Here is a 27,889-nt window from a genome sequence, read left to right on the forward strand (position 1 = left end):
TAAAAAAATTACTTAAAATATTAAAAAAATTCAGTAAAAACAAAAAAATACAAAAAATAAGAAAGTAAAATTTTCTGAAAAGTATTTTTTAAAAAATGAAAATAAGGTTTTAGTGATTTTTTTTTTCACTTTTTTGAGAGTTGACTTTTTACTAAGTTTTCAAATTGTCCCCCCCCCTCTCTCTCTCTCTCTCTCTCTCTCTCTCTCTCTCTCTCTCTCTCTCTCTCTCTATATATATATATATATATATTAAAATCTAATATAAAAAAAGAAAAAAAAGGATTGAAAGAAAAAAAAAAGGGAGAAAAAATCAAGTAAGTTTTATTTTTTCAATAAAATTTCTATTGAGTCCTACTAACACTATATTGACACTATTGAGAGTTATTAATAGTACTTAATTGAAATTTCATTAAAAAAATAAGACTTATTTCATATTTTTTTCAAAAAAAAAAAATGCAGCAGTTTTAGAATATTCAAGTTGCAACATTAGTGTAGATCAAAAGTTCTTTCTTCGGTTCATTAATCATAACAATATTATCACTTAAAATAAATTTTATTAAAAATTTTATGACCCATGGACCAGTCCAATTCATTCAAAACCTGAGAATGAGCTGGCCCAACTTTGCCCTAAAATATATGAGTTTAACGTAGAACGAAGGGTAGAACTTGTGGCTTAACTCAATAGACTTTTCAAGTCTAATGAATTAATTAAATATCTTTATAAGAAAAATATTTTATCTTTTACATAGAGCATCTTATTATTAATTTTTATTATTTTAATCCAAATTTGAAATCAAAGTTTTAAATCATGCAATCACAGTCATTAAAAAAGAGACATCCTTAGGGTTTGAGTTTAGATCTTCTATGATTGCATTATAAAATTAATTGTTAAATAAATGTTATATTTATCCAAATACTAGTAGTTAGTTTTACGAACACAAATTGGATAATAGTAAGGTCTCCATAGCATGACACATATTGATATTGACAAAGAATTCTAAAACAGACAAATTTAAATACAATCTATATTTTTATAAGTTTTTTACTACTTACAATTGTATCTAAAGATGTAGAATTCATCTGATTTTATAAGGACAGAAAAAGAAAATAAGCAATAAATGATTTGACTATTCTAAAATTATTTGAGATGTATTTTTTTAGTAACATTACTTTAAAATAAGTAAATAAAGTTAATATCTTTTAGATTTTTTTTTATAAAAAAAAAATATGCAAAATGTAAGATAAAAGGTAAGAAATCTTATATATTAGTTTACTTTTATTTTTGATTTTAACTTTCTAATTTTTTTTTAAAGTACAATATCCTCTTCTCAAACGGACTATCTACACATTTTTTTTTTTGTTACAAGAAAATCCTCCCTATTCTCCCGCAGGTCCAAGGCCGCATCTCTTATAGAAATCACCAGAGTATTCTGTTAGTCGTTCCGAACGATGAGACTATAACCTACCTTAGAACTTGCCCTGACCTCCCAAGACAAGTTTCGCTTAAATCAGGACTCGCAAGGCAGCGCCCCTTACAGAGATCACCAAGGTATCTTGTTAGCCGTTTCGAGCGAGCAGATTATAACTTTAAAACTTGCCCCGACCTCTCGCACAGCGGGGGAGTATTAAACACACACCAAGTGCTAATAACCAACTATGCTTTGCCCAGGAGATTATCCTGACCTCCCAAGACAAGTTCCGCGTAAGTAAGAATTCGCACAGCGGGGGAGCATTAAACCGACACTAAGTACTAATTAGACAATCTGAGATCTAACCTCTTAACCAACTATGTTTTGTCCAGAAGATTGGTCCAAAAAAAAAGAGAATTGAACCTGTGACCTGAAGGCTTAAACCCCGGGCCTTAACCACCACAATGTTTATCCATACATTTAAATAGTAGCTATTGTATCTTCTCAAATAAGAGCTTTTACACAAGAACATAATCATCGTTAGACCCATCAAAGAGTCGTTTGACAATTGATTAATTTAGTTAAAAAAATTAAAAATTATGAAAAATATTAATAAGTTAAAAAATTTTAACTCACAAAAGAAAAATATCAAGAATTCCTTTTCATTTATGTTAATTTTTACACATTTTTTATATAAAAAATAAAAAAATAAAAAACTCAATTTTTTTTTATCTCATACTTTAATAAAAAAATACCGAAAAAAAGTCACTTTGTCAACGGGGTTAAGCTATTATGTAGACAATATTAGGAATAGAATAATATTAGGGATATTAGATTTGTTACCAAATAAATAACTAAAATGTGTCATATGGGTGTGGGTATGGAATATGTAATTTTGTAAATCTCATGCCTATATAAATAACATTTGAAAAATGCTTCATACCACTAATTCAATACTACTAATATACCACTAATGACATGACATCATGTAAACCACACTATTGATGTGACAGTTTAGTTTAACCTTTATTTATTTATTTATTTTTTCTTACACTTATTAACTCATTAATGATGCTTTTAAAACTCCCAATTTAGTGTTTTAAGGTCATGTTTGATACACAAGATTAATAGTAAAGTATTAATAATCCTATTAAATTAGTGTAGTATTCACTATCCAATTGGATTAATATCCATTGGATTAATAATCCCACCCCTATCCCATTATTAATAATCTTACAAATTTATTGGATTAATTATCCATTGGATTAATAATCCTAAACCAAAATGTTAAAACAAACATAGAATAATTAGACTTACAGATTAATAATCTCAATCCCATACTCTAATCCACTCAATTAAATATGTCCAAAATACATTTACCTAGGAATATTCTCATGGCCCAACTATTCTCTTCGCAAGGCTAAAATAAATAAAATAAAATAAATGCTACGGACATTTCAAAGAAGTCAAGGAAAAAATGGTAAATTTAAAAAAATCTAAGTAAAAGTCCAATGACAATCATTTCAAAAGAGACTTTGGCCTCGTTTGTTTGGGTTTGTTTGGGTTATAAGAAGGGGATTGAGATTATTAATCCCTTGATTGTAAGACCTATCACGGTGTTATTTTGATAATTTAAAATATTTATTTTGTATTATTTTTAATATATATTATTTAAATAAATTAATTCAATCTAATAATTATAAAATTTTTATTTTTACAAATTTATCTTCAAAAAATAAGCGATAAATATATCTTTAAAATAAATTATTAAATTTTTAAAAAATAAATATGATGAATTAATTTTAAAGTATTAAATTTTTAAAAAATAAATATGATGAAATAAAAATATTACGATGATTGATCCTCCAATAAAATGAGAGAACCCTCTATTCATTGTTGACTATTTTAAACAAGAGCCTTCGTGTGGATGTGTGGATGTGTGTTACTTTTTAAAATTTTTTGTTTTTTACTATTTTAATTTGGAATTAATTTTTTTATTTGAGATGAATTTTTTTAATTTTTGTAAGAAGAAAAAATAAAATAATTGTAATTTAAATATAATATTTTATTTTATTAAATTTTTAATTATTTTATTTTATTTTATTTTAGACTATTTTAACCCAAATAAACGAAGCCAGAATCACAAGCTCAATTTTGGCTGTATTTTTGTTCTCACATGGTTTTTGTGCCATTGCATATTATAGAGAGAGACTCGGATCGTTGAAACCAATGCAAAACCCATCTCCAATGGCGGTATCTGAGTCTACCCTTTTGATTGTTGACTCGGATTCCATGGTTTTAGGCCTCTGAAGATCTCCCAAAACTTCGTCTTCTTCTTCGGAGCAACCACAACACCCGGTAAGCTTCTTCTGTTTCGCTGGCTCATGTTAGCGCGTTCACTGCTGTTTTGCTCCCTATTCTCACTCTCTTATTTATTTGCTTCTCATATTTCAGTCAGAGGGAATGTCTCTGACAAACTCATTTTGTAGAATTCCCCATAATTTTCAAATTATTCACTCTGTTTAATTGTCTTTATTTATTTATTTTTCTGGAATACAAAAAAAAAGTTTTCAGAAAGTGGGTTGATTTCAGATTTTTTTTTTTGGAAAACAGTTTTCTAAAACAATTTGCCAAACAATTTTTTTTTCCCATGAAAACAGAAAACAAAAAGTGAAATGCACAATTGTTTTTGAGTTGCCACAATAGTTATTTTCTGTGGTGGCTCTTGTGAGATTCTTTGATGACAATTTTTTCACAATCAAATTTAGCTGTTGCACCGAAAAAATAAAAAAATAGAAAAAATAAAAAAAATAAAAAAAAACTTTAGTTTTTAGGCTTGTTTTGCAGTAAGAATGGCTATCCATTGGTGGTTAATGCTTATCCAATAATGTCATTATACTTGACTTCCTCATTAACTTAAAATTCAACTTTTTTTGGGTAGCCCGAACGACTTCTCAATTTGATTTTTGTGGCATCAACTATGTCAATTTGTCACTGCCAAACTTCATTTGAATTTTGTTGCATCGTGCCTATGACATTATAATATGTGATCTAATGTTCATTTTGGGTCACTTTAAGTGCCAACAAAGAGTTGAAAGCAAAAATATTGTTTTGAGAACTTGGTGCAGTTGTTGAGAACATGAAGCCAATTGTGGATGACCAAAAATTTTCTTTAGTTGTTTGATTTTCTTGGAAACTACAGAAGTGGGGAAATTGAAAAATAAAATTCCTAAAATTATTTATTTTTTCATTCAACTTGCGTACTATGAGGAAGTGTTCCACAAATCAGAGAGATTAATCTTGTGCCAGTTGAATGTTGAAATATCATAATTTGAAATTGTGGAGCGCTTGACTTGTTGCAAGCATGTAGGCTTGGACGTGGTATTAAATTTGGCCTCACACAACAATGGAAATCAAGGGAAGCTCTTAAGTGGATGAAGGGGAAATTGTACAATTATTATTCACTAATTCTCCTATTGGCTTTAAGGGTTCTGATTGCCAAACTTTTTTGTGTGTTTCAATACATTTACATGCATACGCTGTCTGTAGTAGATGGAATGTTTCTTAAAATTTCAGAGTTGGTAGAATGTCATGTAGAATATTGTTAAATTATAAACAACCAACTCATCTAAAAGTTTAAGCTATTAAAGAGAGGTCTAACTCATTTTTCTTAGCACTCCCCTCCAAGGGCATAGTATGTGAAAGTCAGTGAACCCACTGAACATTGAGAGATTTTTACTAGTATTTATGTGAGATATCATGTAAAATTTTAGGGAGGTTTTATGAATTGACACACCTAAAAATTGTTAGAAGACAAATATGATGGTGTCAATTTTGGGAAACAAAACTTAGTTGAGCAATAACGTTAGGGTGATTATATTCTCCCACCACATTTTGTTTACCACCTGACTGACATACGTGATGCTTATGTAATTATTGTCTAGTTGAGAGCTACTCTTCCTTGTTAGTATGTGATGCTTATGTACTTACATATAAGTTTAGTTTTCTGCTCTCTCACGAACATTCTTGTGGACTGAGTATCATTTAAAAGTTGATTTTGATAAGCTTTTGTATAACTAAAAATTTGGCGTAATAATTTTGATGATGATTTGTTGAATGATCCCACTAAATAGAACTTTTGGCTCCGTCACTGCTCCCCTCACATGTAGCCCCTTCTATGTGAGACATCCACATCAATGTTTTTTTGTCACATGTGAATGCGTTCTTGCTTCTTGCTTCTTGCTTCTTGCTTCTTGTTATAAGCGGCTAAGTCACCAAGGGAGGTGATGAGTATTGAAGGCAGGCCTTACCTACTCTAATATCATGTTAAATTGTTAACAATCGCGGTAACAACTCAATTAAAAGATTAAGCTAGTTGAAAGAGGTGTAATTTTTTTGGGGGGTCTTAACACACATTTTTTTTTTGTTGATAAATAATAAATTTTATTAAGAAAGCATCAAGAAGATGCAACAAAACCAAGACAACTAAAGGAAAAAAACAAAACTCGCCTAACCAATTACATCGTCCAAAAAATCTAAGAAAGAAAATATATCCGGATCCATTTTACATTCCAAACCAACTATACAAAGTAACTAAGAACCAATCCTCCAACCACGACACCGAACGCTCAAGTCCTTGGAAGATTCTCCTATTTCTTTCCAGCCAGACTAACCACATTAAACAAAAAGGCACCAACGACCACACTCGTCCCTGATACCTCCCAACTCGGGCCCCCCTCCAACTCCACAACATGTCCATAACCCCCTTTGGCTGCACCCATGTAAACCCAAAAAGAGAACAAGCTAGCCCCCAAAGTCGAGAAGCAAGAGAACAATGGAGAATTAAGTGGTCAACAGTCTTCGCATCTACACAACACATACAACACCGATTCAACAACACATACAACACTGATTTAGTAACACATGCCCTTGACAAACTAGATTATCAATAGTAAGATTGTGGCCCAAAGCAGCCGTCCATAAAAAGAAAACCACCTTAGAAGGAACTCGAGGCACCCAAATACTCCGCCAAGGAAACACACCTCCCACCTCCCCCACCAAACACCGATAAAAGGACCAAACAGAGAACTGACCTTTAGCACCCACCACATTTCAAACCAACACATCTTCTTCCATATGTAAAAGGCCCAACCCATACAGAAAGGCGAATAACTCCCCCAACTGATTCACTTCCCAATCCTAAACCTCACGCCGAAATTGGATGTCCCAAACCACCACGTCCCCTGCCCCCAAATAAGAAGCAACTGAGGCCTCCCGATCCCTGGCAATGCTAAAAATTAAAGGGAAACGCACCGCCAAAGCCATCACTCTGCACCATTTATCCTGCCAGAATCTAACCTTCTCCCCAGTACCCACACGAAAAGTCACCCTCTCCCAAAACTCCCCCTTTCCCAAGCAAATTCCTTTCCACAAGCCCCGCCCATGTGATCCCATCACTTCCCCAGACCGCCAATCCCCCTCACCAACACCAAATTTAGAAGCCACCACCCTTCGCCATAAAATGGGTCTTAACACACATTTAAATTATCCTAAAAGTTTTCATCATCCTCTTTTTCTTTCGCTCTTTTCTATTTGTTTATTTTTTGGGTAAATCTTGAATTTAAATAGTGGTCACCCCTTTGTTAAGCAAGAATTTATGAAAGGACAAATTTATAATACACCTGTCTTTGCAATCTATGATTTATATCTAGTTTATGAAGAATTTAGTTTTTGTTTTTCCATTCCAATGTAGACTAGCAAAAATTGTTCTTCACATAGCTACAGTAATCCCTCGTCTTGGATTCATTCAATCTCACTTTTTTTCTTTTTTGTGTGTCACCTATCCCCCCCCCCCCCCCCCCCCCCCCCGGGCCAAAAAAAAAATGAAAAAAAAAAAAAAATCATGCAACAAGGGTGGGGAGTACAAGTATTATGGTACTTACTAAATGTCTCTTGCTTGTTTATTGATTTTGTTGGCTAGTACTTGTTTCTTCAAAGTTCTAATTGTCAACCTCCCGGAAGACTTCTTTGAAAGCTATGAGTGCAGATTCAAATAAATCCCCTTCAAATGGATGTGAATTAATATTTGATGAGAAGCAGGAAAAGGTATAAAGCATATTTTATGTATTCTTCTCTAATTTGTAAGTGTATCCGTAAGTATTTATATTCTGTGTTTAGCTTAATGTTTGTCCATGCAAATGTGGCTATCAGAGGGAAAAAAAAAGATATTTCAGGCTCAAAATTCTTCCAATGTTTGCAGATTAATGTGTTGAGGAGTTTGCTTGGGCCATTGCCTGATAAGTCATCTATTTATTGTTCTGATGCATCAATCTCTAGATATTTAAGGGCACGGGCCTGGAATGTCAAGAAGGCAACTAAAATGATGAAAGAGACCTTGAAATGGAGATTGGAATACAAGCCAGAAGAGATTAGATGGGTAACCACTTAGCTCACTGTTAATTTTTTGTAATCTTTTAAGTCAGAATCCTTGAATCTTTTTTATTGCATTCGACTTATGCTAAAATTGGCATGGGATCTAATTTCCTGCGATTAGACTTTAGCATTCTGATGATGGTTCTATTCATCCAAAAAAATTCTGATGATGGTTCTAGGCCTATCTTTTCCTTCTAGCCTAGGTTTCAATTTTTCATGAGTAACCTCAAAGTTGGCTCGTGGTCTCATACTTGACAATATTTTCATCTTTACAATATTTTTAACCTTCCTTTGTTATGTAGGATGAGGTTGCTCGTGAGGCAGAAACAGGAAAAATATACAGGTCAAATTATGCAGACAAGCATGGGAGACCAGTTCTTGTCATGAGACCAGGCTGCCAGGTTTCGTCTGATGCTTACACCTGCCTCTATGTACATATGTTGTAATGCAACTAAATTTTTAGTAGGATTGAATGAATAAATGCTCTTTGATTCCTTAGCTATAGATTATGTGAATTGTTAGATACATGACCTTTTTGATGTCCAAAAATGGGTTGAATGGTTTTCATCATTATGAGTCTATCAGTCAGATTGCTACTCTTGAGACAAAATTCAACGCCCTAATCTTTCGAAAACACCTCCTATGTATGGTATATATATCAACGATAAGTGTCTGATTAGTAGTGCCCCACCTAAACACCTAAGGCTTTGAAGTAATGGGGTTAGCTTGTCATGCAAAATCCTTACATTTCACTAAAAATAATTATAAAAAGTTGGGTGTTCAAATTTCCACTTGTGTAATAGGCTTTATTTCCCTTATATTTAATTGAAATTTCTCTCTCCCACTATGAGAGTTTTTTTTTTTTTTTTGTAATAACGATATGTTATATTTGATCTCATTGTGAATTCATTGAAACCCACGGCATAAATGCTCACCCACCAAAGTCTTTTACAAGATCAAAAAAGTCTTTTATATCTAACACACTTTTTGACTTATTTGCTATTTGAATTTTTCTTCAATGTCGTGATTTGATTTTATGAGATATTTATTATTGTAGTTAAAAAACTTATAAATGTTTCTCATAGGATTCTCATGCAAATTGTTTTTGCTTTATAATTGGGGTTTTTGCTATATTTTGAAGTTCCAAAAAATTTAGTACAAGTTAATCATAAGATGAATTCTTTGATAAAAGATGATCGTCAAGAACTATTTTGATAGATGAATTCACCTAGTTTGGTTCCAATTTTTGAACTTAAATTTTCTAAAAATTGAGTTTTTTGTTTTTCGTATTTTTTTGTTTTTAGTAATTTTTTGTAATATTTAATCAATTTTTTTACTTTTTAGATGCATCTTAGATGCATCTAACCTTAGTACCTAGATGTATCTAAAAAGTAGAATATTTGTAAAAAAATATTTTAAAAATCAATAAATATATGAGAATGCGAAAATGTACTGAATTTTCATATATATTTTTTGTATTTAGTGAATTTTGTAAAGATTTTTTCTACAAATATTATACTAGTGTATTTATTTATGTTAGGTGTATCTAAAAACTAAAAAAAATTCCAATGAAAACAAAAAAAATACAGAAAAAACTCAATTTTTTGAAAAGTGAATTCAAAATTCTAAAACCAAACAAAGTAATTCTTTTTGTTTGTATTGAACTTTTTATGTTTGATTTTGACACATTGCAAATTAGTCCTAAAAAAATGTAAATATAGCTCATGTTATTTGTCTAAATTTCTGGCTCTGTCCATATCATTGCCTATTTTGCATATGTTTCTCACAGAGGTGTTCTGCTTATAAATTGATATTTGGCCCGGTTACGTTGTATTGTTGTTCCTAGGATTCAAGTATTAAAAGAGGACTACCATGCCTCTTGTTGCTCTGCCTTGACAACTTTTTCAAGTTTGTGTTTGACTGCAGAACTCAAAGTCTGTTAAAGCACAAATTAGGTACTTGGTTTATTGCATGGAGAATGCTATTATGAATCTGCCACAAAACCAGGAAGAGATGATCTGGCTGATAGACTTCCATGGTTTCAATTTGTCGAATATCTCAGTCAAATCGACAAAGGAAACTGCCCATGTTTTGCAAGAACACTATCCTGAGAGGCTTGGTGTTGCAATATTATACAACCCGCCCAAGTTCTTTGAACCATTCTGGACGGTACACCCATTTTGACCTTTCTCCATTATTTGATATAGAATCATATATGTTGAATAATATAACTGGTGATATAGATGGACTTTGGAATTGATGGTCTGTTGAAACATCTTGGACCCACAATTGATGGAAATCTCCTAGTATTAGATTTTAAAGAAGAGTTTTATTTGTAGTTGCACAAAGCGGGGGCGGGATTGGGATTGGGAGTAAGAGTGGGGGCAGGATGGAGGACGGGGAGCGAGCGCCCTATAGGAGAGTTTAAAGTTGAGAGCAAAAGCGGGAGTAGGAGTAGGAGCTGGAGGGAGGTGTCAGAGCAAGGAGCAAGGCTGCACTAGGAGTCTCCTACCACTTTTTAGTTTTCAACAAGATTGTGGTATTATACATTTCCTTGGTATTTCAAACATTTTTTAAATTTTAATTAATTTTGTAAAGGTATTCTATTTATAAAATAAAAAATTAGGTTTCTGCATTACTACTGAACTTTTAGTCTTTAGTAACCATTGAAAGTTTAAACCCCCGTATTACATGAACTCTTTTATTTTCCCATATTTGGCCTCTCACATGGATGTCACGAGAGATAGAAATTACATACTTTTTCTAAAACCTATTTAATTTCAAGTATATTTTTAGATAACTTACAATATTTTATCTAATAATATTATACAATATGCAATGTATATTGGTGTCCACGACATGTTCCCGTACCCATATCTCACTTTTCAATACATATCCTAATATCTCAAAATTTAGGTTTATGAGCTTCAGCTCTCCTCTGGGAAGGTTTTTTTAATTTTTTTAATTTTTAAATTGCAATAAATAAAAGTAATCTTGTTTGTTAAAATCTCGGAAATATTCCCCCATACTTGGGGAAGTCAAACTGCCGTCAGCTAACCCATTAACAATTTGATAGAGATGAAATCGGCAAATTATATTGTACAATGGAAGGATTTATAAGATTATAATGACGATTGCATTGCATATAATTCCGGTTTCATGAAGTGTGCTCAACAGAAGGTTGCCAATGAAGATATGTTATGTTTAAAACTATTTGATCATCCTACTTTGACTTGCATATCTCCCGGGTGATTCTGACCATTACGATTGAGTAGACACTCAATTATACTGTTTATAATGTGCCTTTTTCGTTAATCATGGGTACTTGATTAGAGTAATTTGTTTGTGTTGAAAGGTTTTCTTTTACTTCACAATATTGTATGATTGCAGGTGGTGAAGCCCTTTTTAGAACCCAAGACAGCCAACAAAGTCAAATTTGTTTATTCAGATGATCCTAATACCATGAAAATAATGGAGGACCTATTTGACAAGGACAAGCTCGAGTCTGGCTTTGGTGGTAAAGATAATGCGGGTTTTGACATCAATAAATATGCCGAGAGGATGAGAGTAGACGATAAGAGGATTCAATCATTTTGGGCGAGAGGGAATGCTTTCGAGGCAGCCCATCAACCATCCATCACAACTGCCACCTGTTTAAATCCTGCGAAGTCTGAGTCAGATTCTGATGTGTCAGATGAAAAAGAAGATAAATCTCTATCTCATGAAGGCGATGACAAATAGAGCAGAGTACGTAATTTAGCCTAGACAACCATGTAGCAATTTACAAGTACCATGTGCAAGCCATCATTAAACTTGCTTGTCTAGGACAGTTTGCTCTTGTTGAATCTTCTACTGTTCTGAATTTATTCTTCGCGATTGTGACAGAAGGTTGATATTATAGCTTTTAATAATATTTAACTCCCAATCTATTATCTTCATGCTCGTCTCCTTTAAAGCTTCTCCAGTACTGAAATACGAGTGAAGATTGCTAAAGCTGACTTAACGATAATACCTCACTTTTACTAGATTTGTGACACAGGAAAGGCTCGAAATATACTTGACGACTTTCCTTATGAATGAGTTCTTAGAGAATAATCCTTCGTAGCTCAAAATTTCTTTGGCCCGAGTGGCTCGACTATTTTCGGCATTTTTTTCCCCCTCTTATATTCTGAAACAAAGGGAGGAAGAGAGAGAAGAGAAAGAGAAAAAGAGAGAAGAGAGAGGAACAGGGAACAGAGAGGAGAGAGGCATCACCGCCATCACCGACGCCATCATCAACAGATATGTGTATCTCTCTTTCTCTGTGTGTGTGTATAGATCTATCTCTCTCTCTGTTCTGAGTTATCTGGAGAAAAAAAACAAAGGATGTGGTGTTGTTTGTTGTTGATGCCAAAACGCGTTGATGATAATATTGTTGACGATGATGATGATATGCTCTCTCTCACACAACTCCCTCTTCTCTCCTTCTCCTTCTCCTTCATATGCGAAAAAAAAAAAAAAAAAAAAAAAAAAAAAAAAAAAAAAAAAAAACTACCCAAAACGACGTCGTTTTGGGCAGTCAAGCCACTTGGGCTAAAAGAAATTCGAGCTACAAAACGGAATTGGTTCGTTTTGGACAGTCGAACCACCCGGGCCAAAAGAAATTCGAGTTACAAAACGAAACTCGTTCTTAGGTGCCGTTACTTTAAGTTGATGAGTAAGCTTAAACAGGTACATTCTAAACTTTTGTTTTCTGAGTGATGAACACTCTCGAGTATCTCTTTCACAGTTGACCCACACACCATCTATGAGTTTAACATCACTCACCTTTGATATACTTGCACATTTGGTTGGATGGACTGGATAAGGGGATTAAAATCTATTGGACTTGAGTCCTGAGATTGTGAATCTCCTGAACTATTTAGTTGGATTGAATATGTATCATGTGTTTGTTTTTTCATAGGGTTAGATGTCTGGAAACGACTATTTTTAGTGAATCCAACGTTTGTTTGGACGGACTAGATAGGATAAATAAACAAAGGACTATTTTACATTTTTTAATTGTTTACTAAGTAATAGCAATATTAAACATATCTTTAATATTTTAATTTTTTAGCTAGATTAAATAAAATTATATTTTATTTTATTTTTTACACAATTAAATAAATTTATTTTTTTTGAATTCAATAAATAAAATATCAATAAAAATATATGTTATTTTTTTAATTAAAATTTCAAATAAATTTATTTTTAAAAATAATAATAATTAAATAAAACATCTATTAAAATTTAAATAATGAAATTAAATAAATTATAAACAAAATTTTAAAAAAAAACATCAATAAAATATCTATAAAAAAATATTTTAAAAAATTAAATAAATAAAACATCAATAAAAAGTTAAACAAAATTATTTTATTTTTAAATTGAGATATTTAAATTTTATTGAATTTTACTAAGTATAATACATAATTAAATAGTAGAAGGTCAAAATGGTCATTTCATCACCTAATCCCAACAGTGGATAGTCTCCCGAAAATTGTCCCATACCCCCCAGGATACAATAGTCCCCCATATGAGGGATAAGGAGTCCGACCAAACTCCATGTCCGGCGGACTAAAGAAAAAACAAGTGTCGGATAAAGAGCCTCTCACGGATTACAATCCTAATAGTGAATAATCTCCCCGATCAAACACACCTTGTTTGGACGGACTGGATAAAGAGGGATTGTAATCCATCGGACTGTTAGTCCCGGGATACATTATCCCTGGACTATTTGGTTGGATTGGATTTGTATCCTATGCTTGTTTAGTCATGGGATTAGATGTCTAGATTAGACTATTTTTAGTGAATCCAATGTTTGGCTAGACGAACTGGATAAGAATAAATGTTTAAAAGACTATTTTACCCTTGTAATTTATAATTTATAATTTAACAACACTAAAAAAATTTAATTTATAAGGCCATAATTTTTAATTTATTATTTTCAATTAAATTAAATTTATAATCTATATATTTTATTTTTTATTTAATATATAATTTTAAATTAACAACAATAAAAAATAATTTTATTTAATATATAAATTAAATTTTCAACAACACTAAAAAAATTTAATTTATAAGGCCATAATTTATAATTTATTATTTTTAAATAAATTTAATTTATAATTTATATTTTTTATTTAATATATAATTTTAAATTAACAACACTAAAAAAATAATTTAATTTAATATGTAAATTTAATTTTTTAACAATACTAAAAAAAATTAATTTATAAGGCCATAATTTATAATTTATTATTTTTAATTAAATTTAATTTATAATTTATAATTTAAATTTTTTATTTAATATATAATTTTAAATTAACAACACTAAAAAAATAATTTATAAATGTTCAAAAGACTATTTTATCATTTTCTAATTGTTTGTTAAGTAATAACATAGGGTAAAATAGACATTTCAGAGCCTAATCCCATGAGATACCAATCCCATGGAAACAATCCCATAGTCCCACAAATATGGGACTAATAGTCCGGAACAAAAAAAATAAAACAAACAATGGACTACTAGTCCGGTAGGATTAATAGTTCAATCCTACACCCTAATCCTTCAAAACAAACACACTCTAATTTCTTCATTTTCTTTTTCTTTTTTTTTTCTGTACTTTGTTGAAGGTTGGGTAAAGTACCTGTTTGTGTTGGATTTGAAGCAAGCGGATGGAAGTTTCATGTCTTCCAATCTAAACTTGCTTTGGATCCGAATGAAATAAGATGGGAACATCAGCCCTCACAGATCCACAGTTTTTTAACATGAACCAATAAGAGAGTATGATCAACAAAATGCTCATATTCCAGAATCTCAAATATTTTTGCACATTAAGGTCATGTTTGGATCTGAATGAAATAAGATGGGAATTGGATGTCCAGGGTGATTAAGCTGCAGTCTCATCCGTGGTTGGATAAGTTGCCCCCATCCCAATTACCAAACACGGCCTGAGTGTTATGCTAATTACATTGTGTTTTTAACAATTTACCCCCTCAATAATGCTCAAAAGTGCAATTAGCTTCGTAAAAGATAAATTTGAACAATCTATCCTTCAAAAGATGTACAAAGGTCTAACTAGTTCCCAAAAAAGATGTTCAAAAGTAGCTTGCTACCTAAAACTTGTTCAAAAATACAATTTACTACCTGAAAGATCAAGTAGTTGGTATATTACTAAAATTGATTAAAATAGATAAAGCAATTTATTCAAAATGATCTTTTAAGAGAGTCAATTGCACTTTTGAACCTTTTTCACGGGATACTTTGCTTTAATTGATCTTTCAGGTTTTGTTTAGATCATGGATTTGGATAAAAATTTGAAAAGGGAAAGAAAAATGTGAGTGCAATGCAAGTAAAATATAACTATATTTTATTTACATTTTACCCACCTTTTCACTTTTCCTTTTCCAAGTCTCTACCCAAATTCATGATGCAAACACAACTTTTGCGGGTCAGAGCATGATTTGAGCACATCCTACGGTGAAAATTGTCACACACAACAAAAAAAAAAAAAAAAAAAAAAAACCATTTTTAACTTTTCAAATTCTTGACCAGGGAGATAAAGTGGTTGATGCATCACATGATAAGACCACAACACCAACAGACATGATAACAAACTGTGAACATCACAAGAATCATGTAGTTTCAAATCTTATTTCAAACACAGCATATAGATTCAATTTCCATGACACAACCAAAACACGCTATTCATACAATCCATTTGAAGCTAAATTTCATATCTGGTACAAAATAAACCTTTCATGTGTATATAGCGACTGGAAAACACCTTGCCATCACTGATACTACAATTCTAAGGCCTAGTAAACATCTTTCTTCCCTGTGATCGAAAATCCCTACATTACGAAGTCTGTGAATTTCACAAAGGGATTCAAAAGTCCGAGATTAATATCATCTGATTTCAGTTTCTATCATATGATTAAACTTCACAACCTATCATAAACATGTAACCCTAAAAGAAATACAAAAACTACAAAAGAGCAGTAACCAGCTTTATGATGGATATAACAGTTTCAGAGAACGTGCTTATGCATAACAGCTTTTCACCTTGAACATGACACAGATACATATGCAGATTGGAAATGCAACAAAAGGTAAGACTCTGCAAAATGATAAAAGCTGTGAGGCTAGGAAAGTATGAAGAAGGGAATTAGAAGCAAAAGAAAATCAACAAAATTCATATACCTGACTGATATGATCATCACTGAAACATCTCATCTAACCTTTGCCTGTAGAGAGCCAAACTCTGCATTTTGGGAAAGGGGGAAAAAGATTAGTTGCCCAAATTATTAGTAATAGAGAAGAAAAGAAAGATGTATAGCACTCTCTCTCTCTCTCTTGTCCTTTTCAGTTGCACATAATTTGAAGTTTATCATCTGATGGAACTAGAAGTTCAACTACCTAAACCCCCCCAAAAAAAAGGCAACATTGTCAAGAATAAATATTCATTACTTCGTACCTAAGCCTTCCTTTTTTAACTAAAGAATGTGTGCCAGGTTCCAGCCAGTGCATCAGAAAACAGTTGGATTCTCAGAGAAAGGCCATTTGATGAGGCAAATTTAGGCCCCTTTAATCTAATGTATATTGACATATTCACAACCAGAAAACAAGGTAAAGAGTTTCTATCAACTTCACTCAATAATTGAGAAGCACATCTTCCACTACATATCTATAAATATTCAAAGCCACTGCTGCATTGCTATTTCTCCATGAAGATTCTCCACCAACAAATGGAAGGACAAAGCTCCCATACAGAACACACTATACAGGCATAGCATAGGTATGGGGTATTAAACAATGGATTGAATTTTTTTTCTTTGAGAAGTAATTGGACAGAACAACTGATGGAATATTGTAATCTTATTCAAGAAAAACAAAAAGGGAGAAAAGCAGACTCTCTATATTTTAGTCATAGAAGATCAAATATAATATATTTTATGGGTTTATTACAGAAGTACAAAACATTAATTTCATGCATGGCATAGACTAATACTGGGAGATTCACTTTTCCATATGGAAGCATGTGATTCATTGTTAAGACTTAAATCATCATTCTCCACTAAATTTAAGCCATTTCAAAAGTTACACTTAAAACATTCTAAGATAGGGTGGGTAGATGCAATGCAATATGAACAAAGACTATATATATATTAATACAAACCCAAAATTTTATTTTCCTGCTAAGGAAGATGACAATTTTTTTTTCCCCAGAAACCTTCAATACTAGCAAACTCAAAATGTTCTATAAATGAGTTAATAATTATCTTCATTCTCTTCATAGCAACTACACGGAGTCCATTTTCATTGAGTAAGCAACATTTCAAATGTATCTTTTTAAGCTATGACCATCAGAATAAAGTAATTGTGAAGGATACAGTGATCAAAAGCAGATTCAAATACAACATGGGCAAAGTTGCATACCTTAGTGTATTTATCAAAAAAAAAAAGTTGCATACCTTAGTGTAAGCATAAACCCCTGCCTCAGCAGGTCCAACAGGGCTTCCCCTTCTCATAAATTTTCCCTCTTTGAATATGTAAAGCATAGGTATCCCAGTTGATAGTTCTAGGCTAATAACCTGATAAAAATACAAAATTTAAAAAAAAAAAAAAAAAAAAAAAGGTCTACCATAAAAATCAGAAATTGACACAAAGTGGGGGCTTTTTTTTGTTTGTTTTGATCAGCTTGACACAGCAAATTAATACCCCACTAAGATTAAATTCTCACCTCTTGGGATGTTAATTTGTCGAGATACATAATAATGGACCTCAATGAGTTCCCATGGGCGGCTATCATTACATTCTTTCCAGATACAAGTTGCGGTTCAATCTGTAAAATAATATTTCAAATATCAATTGCTAATGAATAAGAGGAAAGCAAGATAAAAAGATAAAACAAATAAGCACATAACCTACTCACATGTTCTTTGAAGTAAGCAACAGCTCTCTCAGCACACATTTCCAAACTCTCGCCATTAGGTGGAGGTATGTCATAACTACGGCGCCACTCATGAACTTGTTCCTTTCCATATCTATCTGCTGTTTCTTGTTTGTTAAGACCTTGTAGTTCCCCATACCTAAAGAGAAAAACAGTTCATATGTCAGATACAATACAGGGAAGTGTGTAATGAGAATAGGAGGCAAGAGGAATAACCAGAAAAGAAGAAACAGTGACGCAATTTACATTCTTTCATTCAGTTGCCAAGCTGTGATAACAGGAATGCATTGCTTTTTGGTTTCTTCGCTGAAAATTTGACTCCATGACTTCGCCTGCTCACTCTCATCATGCATAATGATAGGCACCTGCAAGCAGATTGATATAGTGGATAAAAAGATTATAGGAATCAGGTTCAGGATTTCTGAGTTTTTGAAACAATAATGAAACTTGGAATCTTAGGGCTGTGTTTGTATCATGGATAGGGCTCTAGAAAGGGAAAGGAGAAAGGCGAGGAAAATGTGAATAAAATATAAGCTAAATTTTTTCTCCATTTTACTTGCCTTTTCCTTTCCCTTTCCAAATCCCTATCTAAATCCAAGATCCATACATATCCTAAATAAAGTGAAAGAAATTACAGTTTGTATGACCAAATCCCATTATTCCTATCAATTACTTCTCCCTAGATTCTTAGCATCAACAAGTATATTCAGTGAGATATATTATCAGCTTCCAACATCTGAGATCCCAACAAAGAAAAACCAAAGAGCATTTGGTGCCAACAAGACTTTTCAACATATTACCTTCTTGCGACGGTGCTCCGTCATGGCAAGCATAGCAGTCATCTGTGCACGAATCAGTGCAGATGTATAGATTAAGTCGACAGGTATGTTGCTGATTCTCTTACCAGCCTCAATTGCCTCTTCTACACCCTTCTTGGTTAATGGCACATCTACACAACCTGTAAACAAGTTCTTTTCATTCCATAAAGACTCGCCATGGCGAATTAGGATCAAGGCTGCTTCATCTGAAAAGGAAAAAGGAATAGAAATTAGAAGAATCCATAAAAAAGGATCCACTTCACTTCCAAGTAAAGAAGAAACAGAAGGGAAAAAAAATTGAGAACATCTCAAAAAATCAATACGTGCATGCCAACTTCTATTATTTTCTTCTTCTTCTTCTTCTTTTATTTATTTTTATTTTTTTTATAATTTGTATTCTTTTCTAATTGAAGTCAAATTGAAATAAGACAATATTACTTGATTTCTTTCGAGAGTCAGTGGTGGTGGTATTTGATGGGGATGAAACCGGGTTGAATACTGAAGTCTGAGAAGAAGAGGCTTGAGCAACAACATAACTCCTCTGTCTAGAGCAATAACTTCCCCTCCTCGAGAGCCCAATATCGACTCTGAAACCCTTTGAGATCAACTGCAATGAAGAATTCCCATTCTCCTGCTGAAAGCCAGAGTTGATGAAATATCCATGGGACTGAAGGGTCCCAATGGCTTGGTGAAATGCCGTAGCAGACATTCTGAAAAAAAAATTTGAAAAAAAACCCAAGTAATTATGCATACATACAAATTAGACAAATGGATAGTGCCCATTTTGTGAACAACACAAAGTATAGTCTGCACAGAGACTGGCACATACTTCAGTGCTTGTAAAAGGAAGAATATATTCAACTCAAAATGAGGTCACTGATTCAAGGAACAGGTTCTTTATATTTCCATTGTCCAAACAGGAGGGTCAAAAAGGAAATAGGAAAATCAAAAAGGAAAGAAAAGAGAGAACAATAACAAGGAATTGAAAGTGAGGTGAATTAAGACATCAACAAAAATAATAATAATAATAATAATAATAATAAAAGTACAGTGAGTTAAACAATCTCACAATCACATAATTAGGGTTTCATGCATTCTTGAATTAAACATGAACAACGCCAAAAATCTTGAAGAGCACACACAATTAAATCACATATAAAAGTCAACCAGCTTACAATAATTTCAAAAAAAAAAAAGCATGTTCTTCCCCCATAGAACCCACAAAATATAATATTGAAATTGTTAAAAAAGGAGGAGGGAGGTACATAATCACAGAAAATCAATTACAACCCATCAATTACATACTTCTTCTTAACTGGAAATTAACAAGATAAATTAGATCCAACTCCAAGAATTTCTTTGTCACAAACATTTACACACACACACACAAACATGAACACAAATCTTGGAAATACAAATGCATTTTGAGAAAGGTGATCCAGGAGAGCAATAATAAATTAAACCCACAAACATAAATCAAAAGAAAAGCCTGAAAACACATACATACCAATCTTACAGAAAAGAAGAAAGAGAAAATTTAAACGGAATGAGTAGAGAGATCTTACACAGTAGTTATAGTTATAGATAGATGGTGGGATTGACGAAGAAACCGAGGAGGAGAAGAAAATGATTGTTGATGATTGATTAGGAAATAAGTTAACGGAGATGTTGAAAGTGATGGGAGTTAGAGAAATTATACAAATACATACATGGGTCTAAAACAGACAAAATCGAGAGAGACAGAGTTATGTATAGAAGAAGAAATGCTTGTCTCTAACACACACACAGATGGGTTCGAAAAGGGAATCGAATAGTGCCAATTCTCTTGCCAGTTTATCAATTCGATACAAAAACAAAGAGAACAAAAATGTCGCGTCTCTTTTGGTCACGCGGGGTAGGTAAGGATCCTCCCTGTATTAAACAAACTATAAGCTTTCGCATTCGGGTTGTTGGAGCTAGGGGTGAGCAGCGGATATATCGATCCGTCAAAATCGACCGAACCGAATCGATCCATCGCATTTTGGATGGATGCGTGATGACGAGCGGACGGTTGCGGATTGATTTTCTCCAACCCGCCAATTTGGCGGACGGATGGCGGATTTGAGATTTCTTTGGCCGCAACCGAACTGCCAAACTGTCAAATCGCAAGTACCCTTAATAATTTATAAGACTTTGTATTTTCAATTTGTTTAAATATTATGTTTGTGTTTTCAATTAAAAAAGAGTTTAAATATTCTGTTGAAAAAAAGTTTTCTACTTGAATATATTTTTTGAATTGAAAAAAATAAACATATTATTTATCTATATATATTTTTTAAAATTTAGCTCTAAAAATAATAAATAGAAAATATGATATATGCTGGTTGGTTTTTGTTTTCAAAAACATATATGGATGTAACAATACAGAGACATACAATCTCTACTACTGCTCTGTTCATGGTTTTGGTGGTTTGAATTGTTATTATATTTTAAAAATCACAGATTATAATACTTTATGTGGATGAATCATGCTATGATCATAATATGTGGATGAGACATACAGTGATCGTGATATTCAAAAGTTTCAAACTTTCTTTTTTTGGATAAGGCATATAGTGATTATAATACTTTTTTAAGTCATTGACTGTAATATATATATTTTTTTTGAGGAAGTGCACAAGTTGAACTATGTTGAAAATTTATAAAAATTTTAAACCGTCAAAGCGATTCGCATCCATCTGCCAAACCGCCAATCCGCTCAATCCACATCCGTCGGATTGGTGGACGGATGCGGATTGATTTTCTTCAATCCGCCAATCTGGCGAACGGATGACGGATTGGAGGTTTCGTGGCCGCAACCGACCCGCGCCCACCCCTAGTTGGAGCATCACACCAAACTCTTCAATTTTTTAATTAAATTAAAGTTATTTCTTTTTTGAGAACAATTAAAATTATTTCATTATTTCAATTATTCATCTTTTAACATTTACTGTATCAAACTTTTTATTCTAATTTTTTTTATTAAATATTATTTTCTTATTGTATTTATTAGTCTTTCTTTTTTTATTAAATTGATAAGTTATCAACCAAATAATTTTTCAAAAAAGCAACAAAAAAAATTGCCATTGATCGGTTGATCGACCGGACTTCCGGGCAGACATATGGTAACGCACAAATAGCGATGAACAGTACTCGCTTGTTGTAACGAGTTTCTGTAACGTTCGTAAATTTTCACGAGTTGCAAGCGAGTTTGATACAGTTGATTTTTTGAAATTTTTAACTAAAAAATAAGTTTGAAGAGCTTGATGTTGATGCAGATGCCCTTAGCGTTGGTGATGCGTGAATATATCATCATTTCATTTTTAAAAGTAAGATTATAGTTGAATTTAAAATTTAAAAGATTTGAAAAAAAAAAAGGATATAATTATCCATATAATTAATATAGAAATATTTTAAAACTCAAAATATGAGATATAAATATTATAAATAAAAAAAAAAGGTTTCACTTTATAATATTAGTATAGATAGATAGATTTTCATATTGTTTTTTTTGTTTTTGTTTTTATTTTTGTTTTTTAATGAAAAATGTTGGGTTAAAACTAGATTGGTAAATAAAATAAAAATAAAAATAAAAAAATTCGTCATTTCTATATAATTTTTTTCTCTTTTTGGGTGAAAGTCATTGATGGATCGTTTTGTACACAAAAAATAAACACTAAACTATACCAGTTTTCTTAGAATAATGGTAAGTCTATATATCGATCTACAGAGATAAATGTGAAATTAAACTAATTTAATTGTTAAATTTCTAATTTAATTTTGACTAGAAAGATGATGATTTATAAACTAATAATAACTAAAACAAACTAAGAATTTAACCTAGTAATTAAAAGTGAAATTAGGATTACTGATTTTTTGAAAAAAAACCTAGGGTAATGAATTTACCACTAGTTACATAAATAAGGTCTTACTTTGAAAATCAATTATGTACAATTTAAAAATATCAAATCATCATGTTCCTTTATAGATAATCATAAATGATGAACAATCATATTTTGAACGGCAATTCCGACTATTAACAATTTAATAAAACTTGAAGGTCTAAAAAATTTTAGTTAATTCTTAATGGAATTTAAGTTAATAAATTAAAACTTGTATGTAAATGTCTATTTTGTTATACGTATGACTAATGAATTTATGATAAAACGAGAGTCAAATTTGTGGGGTTACAATATAATTTATCCGTGAATATATGTATATATATACTTAGTGGTGGGTGCAAAGACAACGTTTTTGCATTTTATATTTAAATTTTTAGATAGTTTAAAACTAATTATTAATTTTGGACCATTTGATGTTAAAAAAAAAAAAAAAACATTTTAACAGTTATTGAATAGAAATCAATGACATTCTTAAAAATAAAAAAATAAATAATAAGTCTCTTTTTTTCAAAAATTAATTTTTTACCAATTTCTCAAAATATCACTATATAAAGCGTACATATTCTTTTTCTTTTTTTCTTTTTCTTTGTAACTGTCAAATTCAAATACAGGCAGATTTTGAGAGCACCATCTAATTTGACACCACCTCCCTCGTGTTAAGGTAGTTGCTATAACGTGCCTACTTGTTCTACGCAAATTTCATACACCCACCCCACCCCCTGCCTCTTTGCATTAATAAGTCACTAACGGTGGCCGATGCAATTTTCCTGCAGTCTGCTTCACTTATATCAAACAAATAAGAAATAATTTAATGCTTATATAAATAAAATTTTTAAGGGTAAATTATACTAACCATTCTTATAGTTTGAATTTTGAGTCATTTTGATCATTGACTTTTTAATTGTGTCACATTTGATCATGAATTTTGAATATTATTTTAAATAAAGATAATTAAATATACCATTGCTCAATTTTAAAAGCAAAGTCATTAATTTGATAAAAATACAAACTAATTTAACAAAAATAAAATGTCAAAAAAAATACATTTTTAAATTTTTAAAAATTATTTCTACCAATTAAATATAAAATTGATAAATTCTTTAGATATTTATTTACTTATTTTTTTAACCAAATTAATTTTTATTATGTGTTTGGATGATAATCATGTAATGGGTGATTATTTTTATTTTCATTGAATTAGTTTCTATTTTTTTAAAAGTTAAATATGACGACAACTTTGATATCATTATTAAACTAACCCATTAAATCAAAAAATCCAAAACTAAAAACATTTTATATATTAAATATATCGACTACACATTAAAAGTCTAACAACCATCCATTACATGATCATCACTCAAACACATAATAAAATTAATTTGATAAAAAAAATAAATGTCTAAATGATTAATCAATTTTATATAATTTTATCTTTGGTAGGTAGAAATTATTTTTAAAAATTCACAAAATATTTTTTTGACATTTATTTTTATCAAATTAGTTTATATTTTATCAAGTTAATGATTTTACTCTTAAAATTAAGAAATTTTATTTTTAATTATATTTATTTAAAATTTATGATTAAATGTATCATAATTAAAAAATAAAAAATCAATGTGATGCGAGTCCGAAGATATAAGGACCAGTAATTCGCCCAACTGTTAAAACAAAATTCTCACACTGTAAATAAATGGTCATTAGTAAAGTAAAAAAGCACGACTATTTGGGATGAGCTAATGGGTGCCTCTATTTACACATTATAATTTATTTTAAGGTAAATTATTTTTAAGAGCACACCTTTAATAATTTGGTAAATATATATTTTACTCATCACACACTACAAATTTACATATTTATTCTTACTCACACACCCATCCACAACAATATACACACAAAATCTCATATTTACCCTCACTCACTCACACCCCCACACACCCACATTCTTCCATCTCCCCCCCTCCATTCTCAGTTTCAATCGGTGAACACTGTGTTGGTGCTCAACACAGAGTTAAGCAATGGTGAAGACATCGTTGGTGCTCAAGTAAAGCAGTAGGTGAGTTCTCATTCCACGAATGCACAGTTCTGAAAAAAGAAAAAAAAAATTATTACTGTTCGGTAGTACAGAGTCGAACAAATGTAAATTGTTCGATTGTAATTTGTTGAACAAATTTAAATTGTTCGATTGTAGTTTGTCGAACAGATGTAAGTTGTTCGATTGTAGTTTGTCGAACAATGACATATTTTTCATCTCTGGTTAACCGAACAACGATTTACCACTCATAAACGAAAACGAAGACAAAAATAATAAAAAAATAACCTTTTCATTGCTTCATTGTTTCGAATGAAAATTGTCAGATGCATCATTCATTGAATCCAATCAAAATCTTCAATAATACTATATTTTTGATTATTTGTTGAAGGGTTTTTGATTTTGGTTTTAGGTTTTTAGATTCTTGACAGAAAAAATACATAAGGAAGAAGTTTGAAATTGATGATTTATATTATATTTGTTCTTGTCTTTTATGATAAATACACAAATGGTATCTATCATAACTTGTCCTATATAATCATTTCACTTAAAGTTAAAATTGTAATAAAAAATAAATTAATTAATGATTTATCTTTGGAAAGGTGATGCGTAAATAGAATGACCATGACTTAGTTCATCATCAGTTGTATACAAGTCTCGGGATTCACCTTCCACCATCCATCTCTCCTCCCCGACCCAAAAAAAAGAAAAAAAGACAGAAAATGATATGGATTTCGTGACTTCTATTTTAAATTAAAATACACACTATTTTAATTCATAATTAAAAAAAATAAAAAAACAACTCATATTATTTTAGACAATTTTTTTCTATAAAAAGCCTATTTTTATATCATTTTTCATTAGGCAAAAAAAATAAAAAAAACAACTCTATTGAGAGGTTAACCTTTTTCATGGGATGTCCTTTAATTTTTTGAAAAAAAGAAAAGAAAAATTATGCATGAACCATTTATTATTTTTAAACTGTTATGCAAGTGAAATATCAAAAGAAAATGAATAATGTTATATGTACCAATTGATATACTAACTAGTATACCAATTGATGATGTGACATAATTTAAGAAATTTTTGAAATTTATAATGTGATTAATGAACGAGGTCAATAATAATGTCATAACTAGTGTTGGTATATTAGTTAATATACTAATTGGTGCATGTAACACCACCCAAAAAAAATACCAACACTAGCTCCCATAAACTGAAAACTCATGACCCCAATTATTGCGGGATATCATTTAGTTGGCTTTGAATATATTCGATTAGTCTTGTCTTTCTCTTATAAGAATCGATGCAATCTTTATAAAGCTCAGGAGCTGGTTGGGTCAAATGAAAGAAACTTTTGATCTCTGATCATTTTGTTTAATTTAATTCGGTTAAATTTCTTTAAATGAAATCTTGACCATAAGATAATCCTAAACTATTTAGGTGGAGACTAATCAATGCAAAGGGTTACACAAAAGAATATGCTCTCGCATTGTTGGTCTTTTCTCTATAGAAGCCATGTCGTTGACCTATCTCTGTCTTCTCCGTCAAAGATTTTTTTTTATTGTTTTTATTTCCCTAATCATTAGCAGATTAATGTTGTGTTTAAATTTAAGATTTCGATAGAAATTTGTGAAGAGAAAAAAAAAAAATGAGAGAAATAAAAAATAATAAAAAAAACTTGAATTTTATTTCACATTTTACAACCTTCTTTTTTTCTCCACAAGTCCCTTATTTGAGATAAATTAAAAGAGTCAAAAAGTCAAAAAAATTATTAAAAAAATTATTAAAAAAATTAAAAAAAATCTATACAATTCAAAGATAGCTTGTGGAGGAAACCATTGGGACAAAATTATTATTTTACCCTTTGAATTCAATCAAGTTAAAAGTCAAAAAGTAAAAAGAATAAAATTGTTATTTGAATTTTATTACAATATTTTATTACACATCTTTTCGTAAGAAATCAAAAAATTATAAATAAACATACATATTTTTTTCTCTATTTTTTTAACCAAAAAGTCAAAATACACTTATATAGCACATCCCAAAATCTTGAATTTGAATAAAAAGACTATGTTTAGATTTTAAATTTGAGTCAAAATTTATAAAAATAAATCATATAACAATGAAAAATATCAAAAAATAAACTTTTGTCAATTTGATCCCCTATTGTTTCAATGTGATCAATTTCACTCAATTTAACAAATTGTGTTATATTAATCTAACAAATAACGACTGTTAAATTTGGCGAACAAAAAGTTATTACGTGCTCAAACGATGTGTCAATTTGATCCCTATGGTTTTAATTTGCTTGTTTGTCTTTCCGTCCACCAAACCTAACAGTAGTAATTTATTAGACTAATATAATACAACCCGTTAAATTAATGAACAAAATCAAACAAATTAAAATAATATAAATCAAATTAACACATCGTATACGCATAATTTACTTCGTTTTTTTTTAAAACACTACGGATCCACAATTTAAGTCCTACAACTCACCTGTTTAAACCACAAGACCCATCACACTTCTGTATTTGAGTTTTAGAAGACAATAGGCTAAATATCGATCTTAAATGAAATAATGTCTGGTAACTTGAATTTGTATGACTCGAATGTCTAATTACAACATCATTTTGAGAGTAAAACAACGCCATTTTAATACATTCAAGCTATTCGAACCATACAAATTCAAACTAAACTGCCACGTATTTTTCTAAATGAGATAAAAAAAATTTACTCCAAAAACATTAAATAATTTTCACAAAAGAATTCAACTTTACATGATTAAATTTCAAACAAATTTTTTTTTAAAAAAAAATATATATATATATATATATAAACATAACTTATCACGTCAATATTCTCCACAAAAAAATAAAAATAAAAACAATTGTTCCAAGTCCATATGAGCAAATTAGGCGAGACCTTGGGTCTCAATATTTTGTCATTTTTTATTACTTTTTTTTCTTTCACAACCCTTTATATAAATTCATAATCCAAACACAAACTAAAATTGTTTTTCTATTCCCCTTTTGTCTCCTGTCAAGCTGTAAAATGGACACTGGAATTTCAGGATGCATATCATCATATCCCCCTCGTAAAGAAATTTTACAAGAACCAATTAAAAACTGGCGGCCTAGAAAAGATATAGAGAGATTTAACCCTTACAAGAAACCAATACAGGTCAATGGTGAAGGTAAGTAAAGCATATCTTTTGTTTCTAACAATCTCATAAGATTTTCCATATGACCGACAAATAGAAAAGATGAAATACCAAGAAAATAAAATGAATCGAAACACTGTC

At 30.9% G+C, this 27,889-nt stretch overlaps 2 protein-coding genes across 5 annotated transcripts; one reads left to right on the forward strand and one right to left on the reverse strand.

Annotated features, from left to right (window-relative positions):
* Positions 1 to 3,316: 3,316 nt before the first annotated feature.
* Positions 3,317 to 11,779, forward strand: LOC114287284 (uncharacterized). Of its 3 annotated transcripts, none has more exons than XM_082874330.1 (7): positions 3,554 to 3,767; positions 4,780 to 4,857; positions 7,390 to 7,514; positions 7,669 to 7,845; positions 8,144 to 8,242; positions 9,768 to 10,010; positions 11,232 to 11,779. In XM_082874330.1, exons 3-7 carry the CDS (start codon positions 7,446 to 7,448, stop codon positions 11,580 to 11,582), a joined length of 939 nt encoding a protein of 312 aa, XP_082730456.1. In that variant the 5' UTR covers positions 3,554 to 3,767; positions 4,780 to 4,857; positions 7,390 to 7,445; the 3' UTR covers positions 11,583 to 11,779. The 3 variants fall into 3 exon arrangements, with proteins under 3 accessions (XP_028086386.2, XP_082730456.1, XP_082730455.1); XM_082874329.1 differs by having other exon boundaries at positions 3,566 to 3,767; positions 4,773 to 4,857; XM_028230585.2 differs by lacking the exon at positions 4,780 to 4,857 and having other exon boundaries at positions 3,317 to 3,767.
* Positions 11,780 to 15,569: 3,790 nt separating this feature from the next.
* On the reverse strand, positions 15,570 to 20,589 carry LOC114287283 (2,3-bisphosphoglycerate-dependent phosphoglycerate mutase 1). 2 transcript variants are annotated; one of them, XM_082874327.1, is made up of 9 exons: positions 20,199 to 20,589; positions 19,072 to 19,343; positions 18,616 to 18,839; positions 18,062 to 18,180; positions 17,798 to 17,954; positions 17,606 to 17,707; positions 17,337 to 17,456; positions 16,066 to 16,126; positions 15,570 to 15,982 (listed from the first exon to the last, which is right to left on the reverse strand). In XM_082874327.1, the coding sequence occupies exons 2-8, from the start codon at positions 19,340 to 19,342 to the stop codon at positions 16,082 to 16,084; spliced, it is 1,038 nt and encodes a 345-aa protein (XP_082730453.1). In that variant the 5' UTR covers position 19,343; positions 20,199 to 20,589; the 3' UTR covers positions 15,570 to 15,982; positions 16,066 to 16,081. The 2 variants fall into 2 exon arrangements, with proteins under 2 accessions (XP_082730453.1, XP_082730454.1); XM_082874328.1 differs by having other exon boundaries at positions 20,141 to 20,589.
* Positions 20,590 to 27,889: the final 7,300 nt, after the last annotated feature.

Source organism: Camellia sinensis, chromosome 6 (assembly GCF_055761805.1).
Source record: "Camellia sinensis isolate YWXY chromosome 6, ASM5576180v1, whole genome shotgun sequence".
Lineage (NCBI taxonomy): Eukaryota > Viridiplantae > Streptophyta > Magnoliopsida > Ericales > Theaceae > Camellia > Camellia sinensis.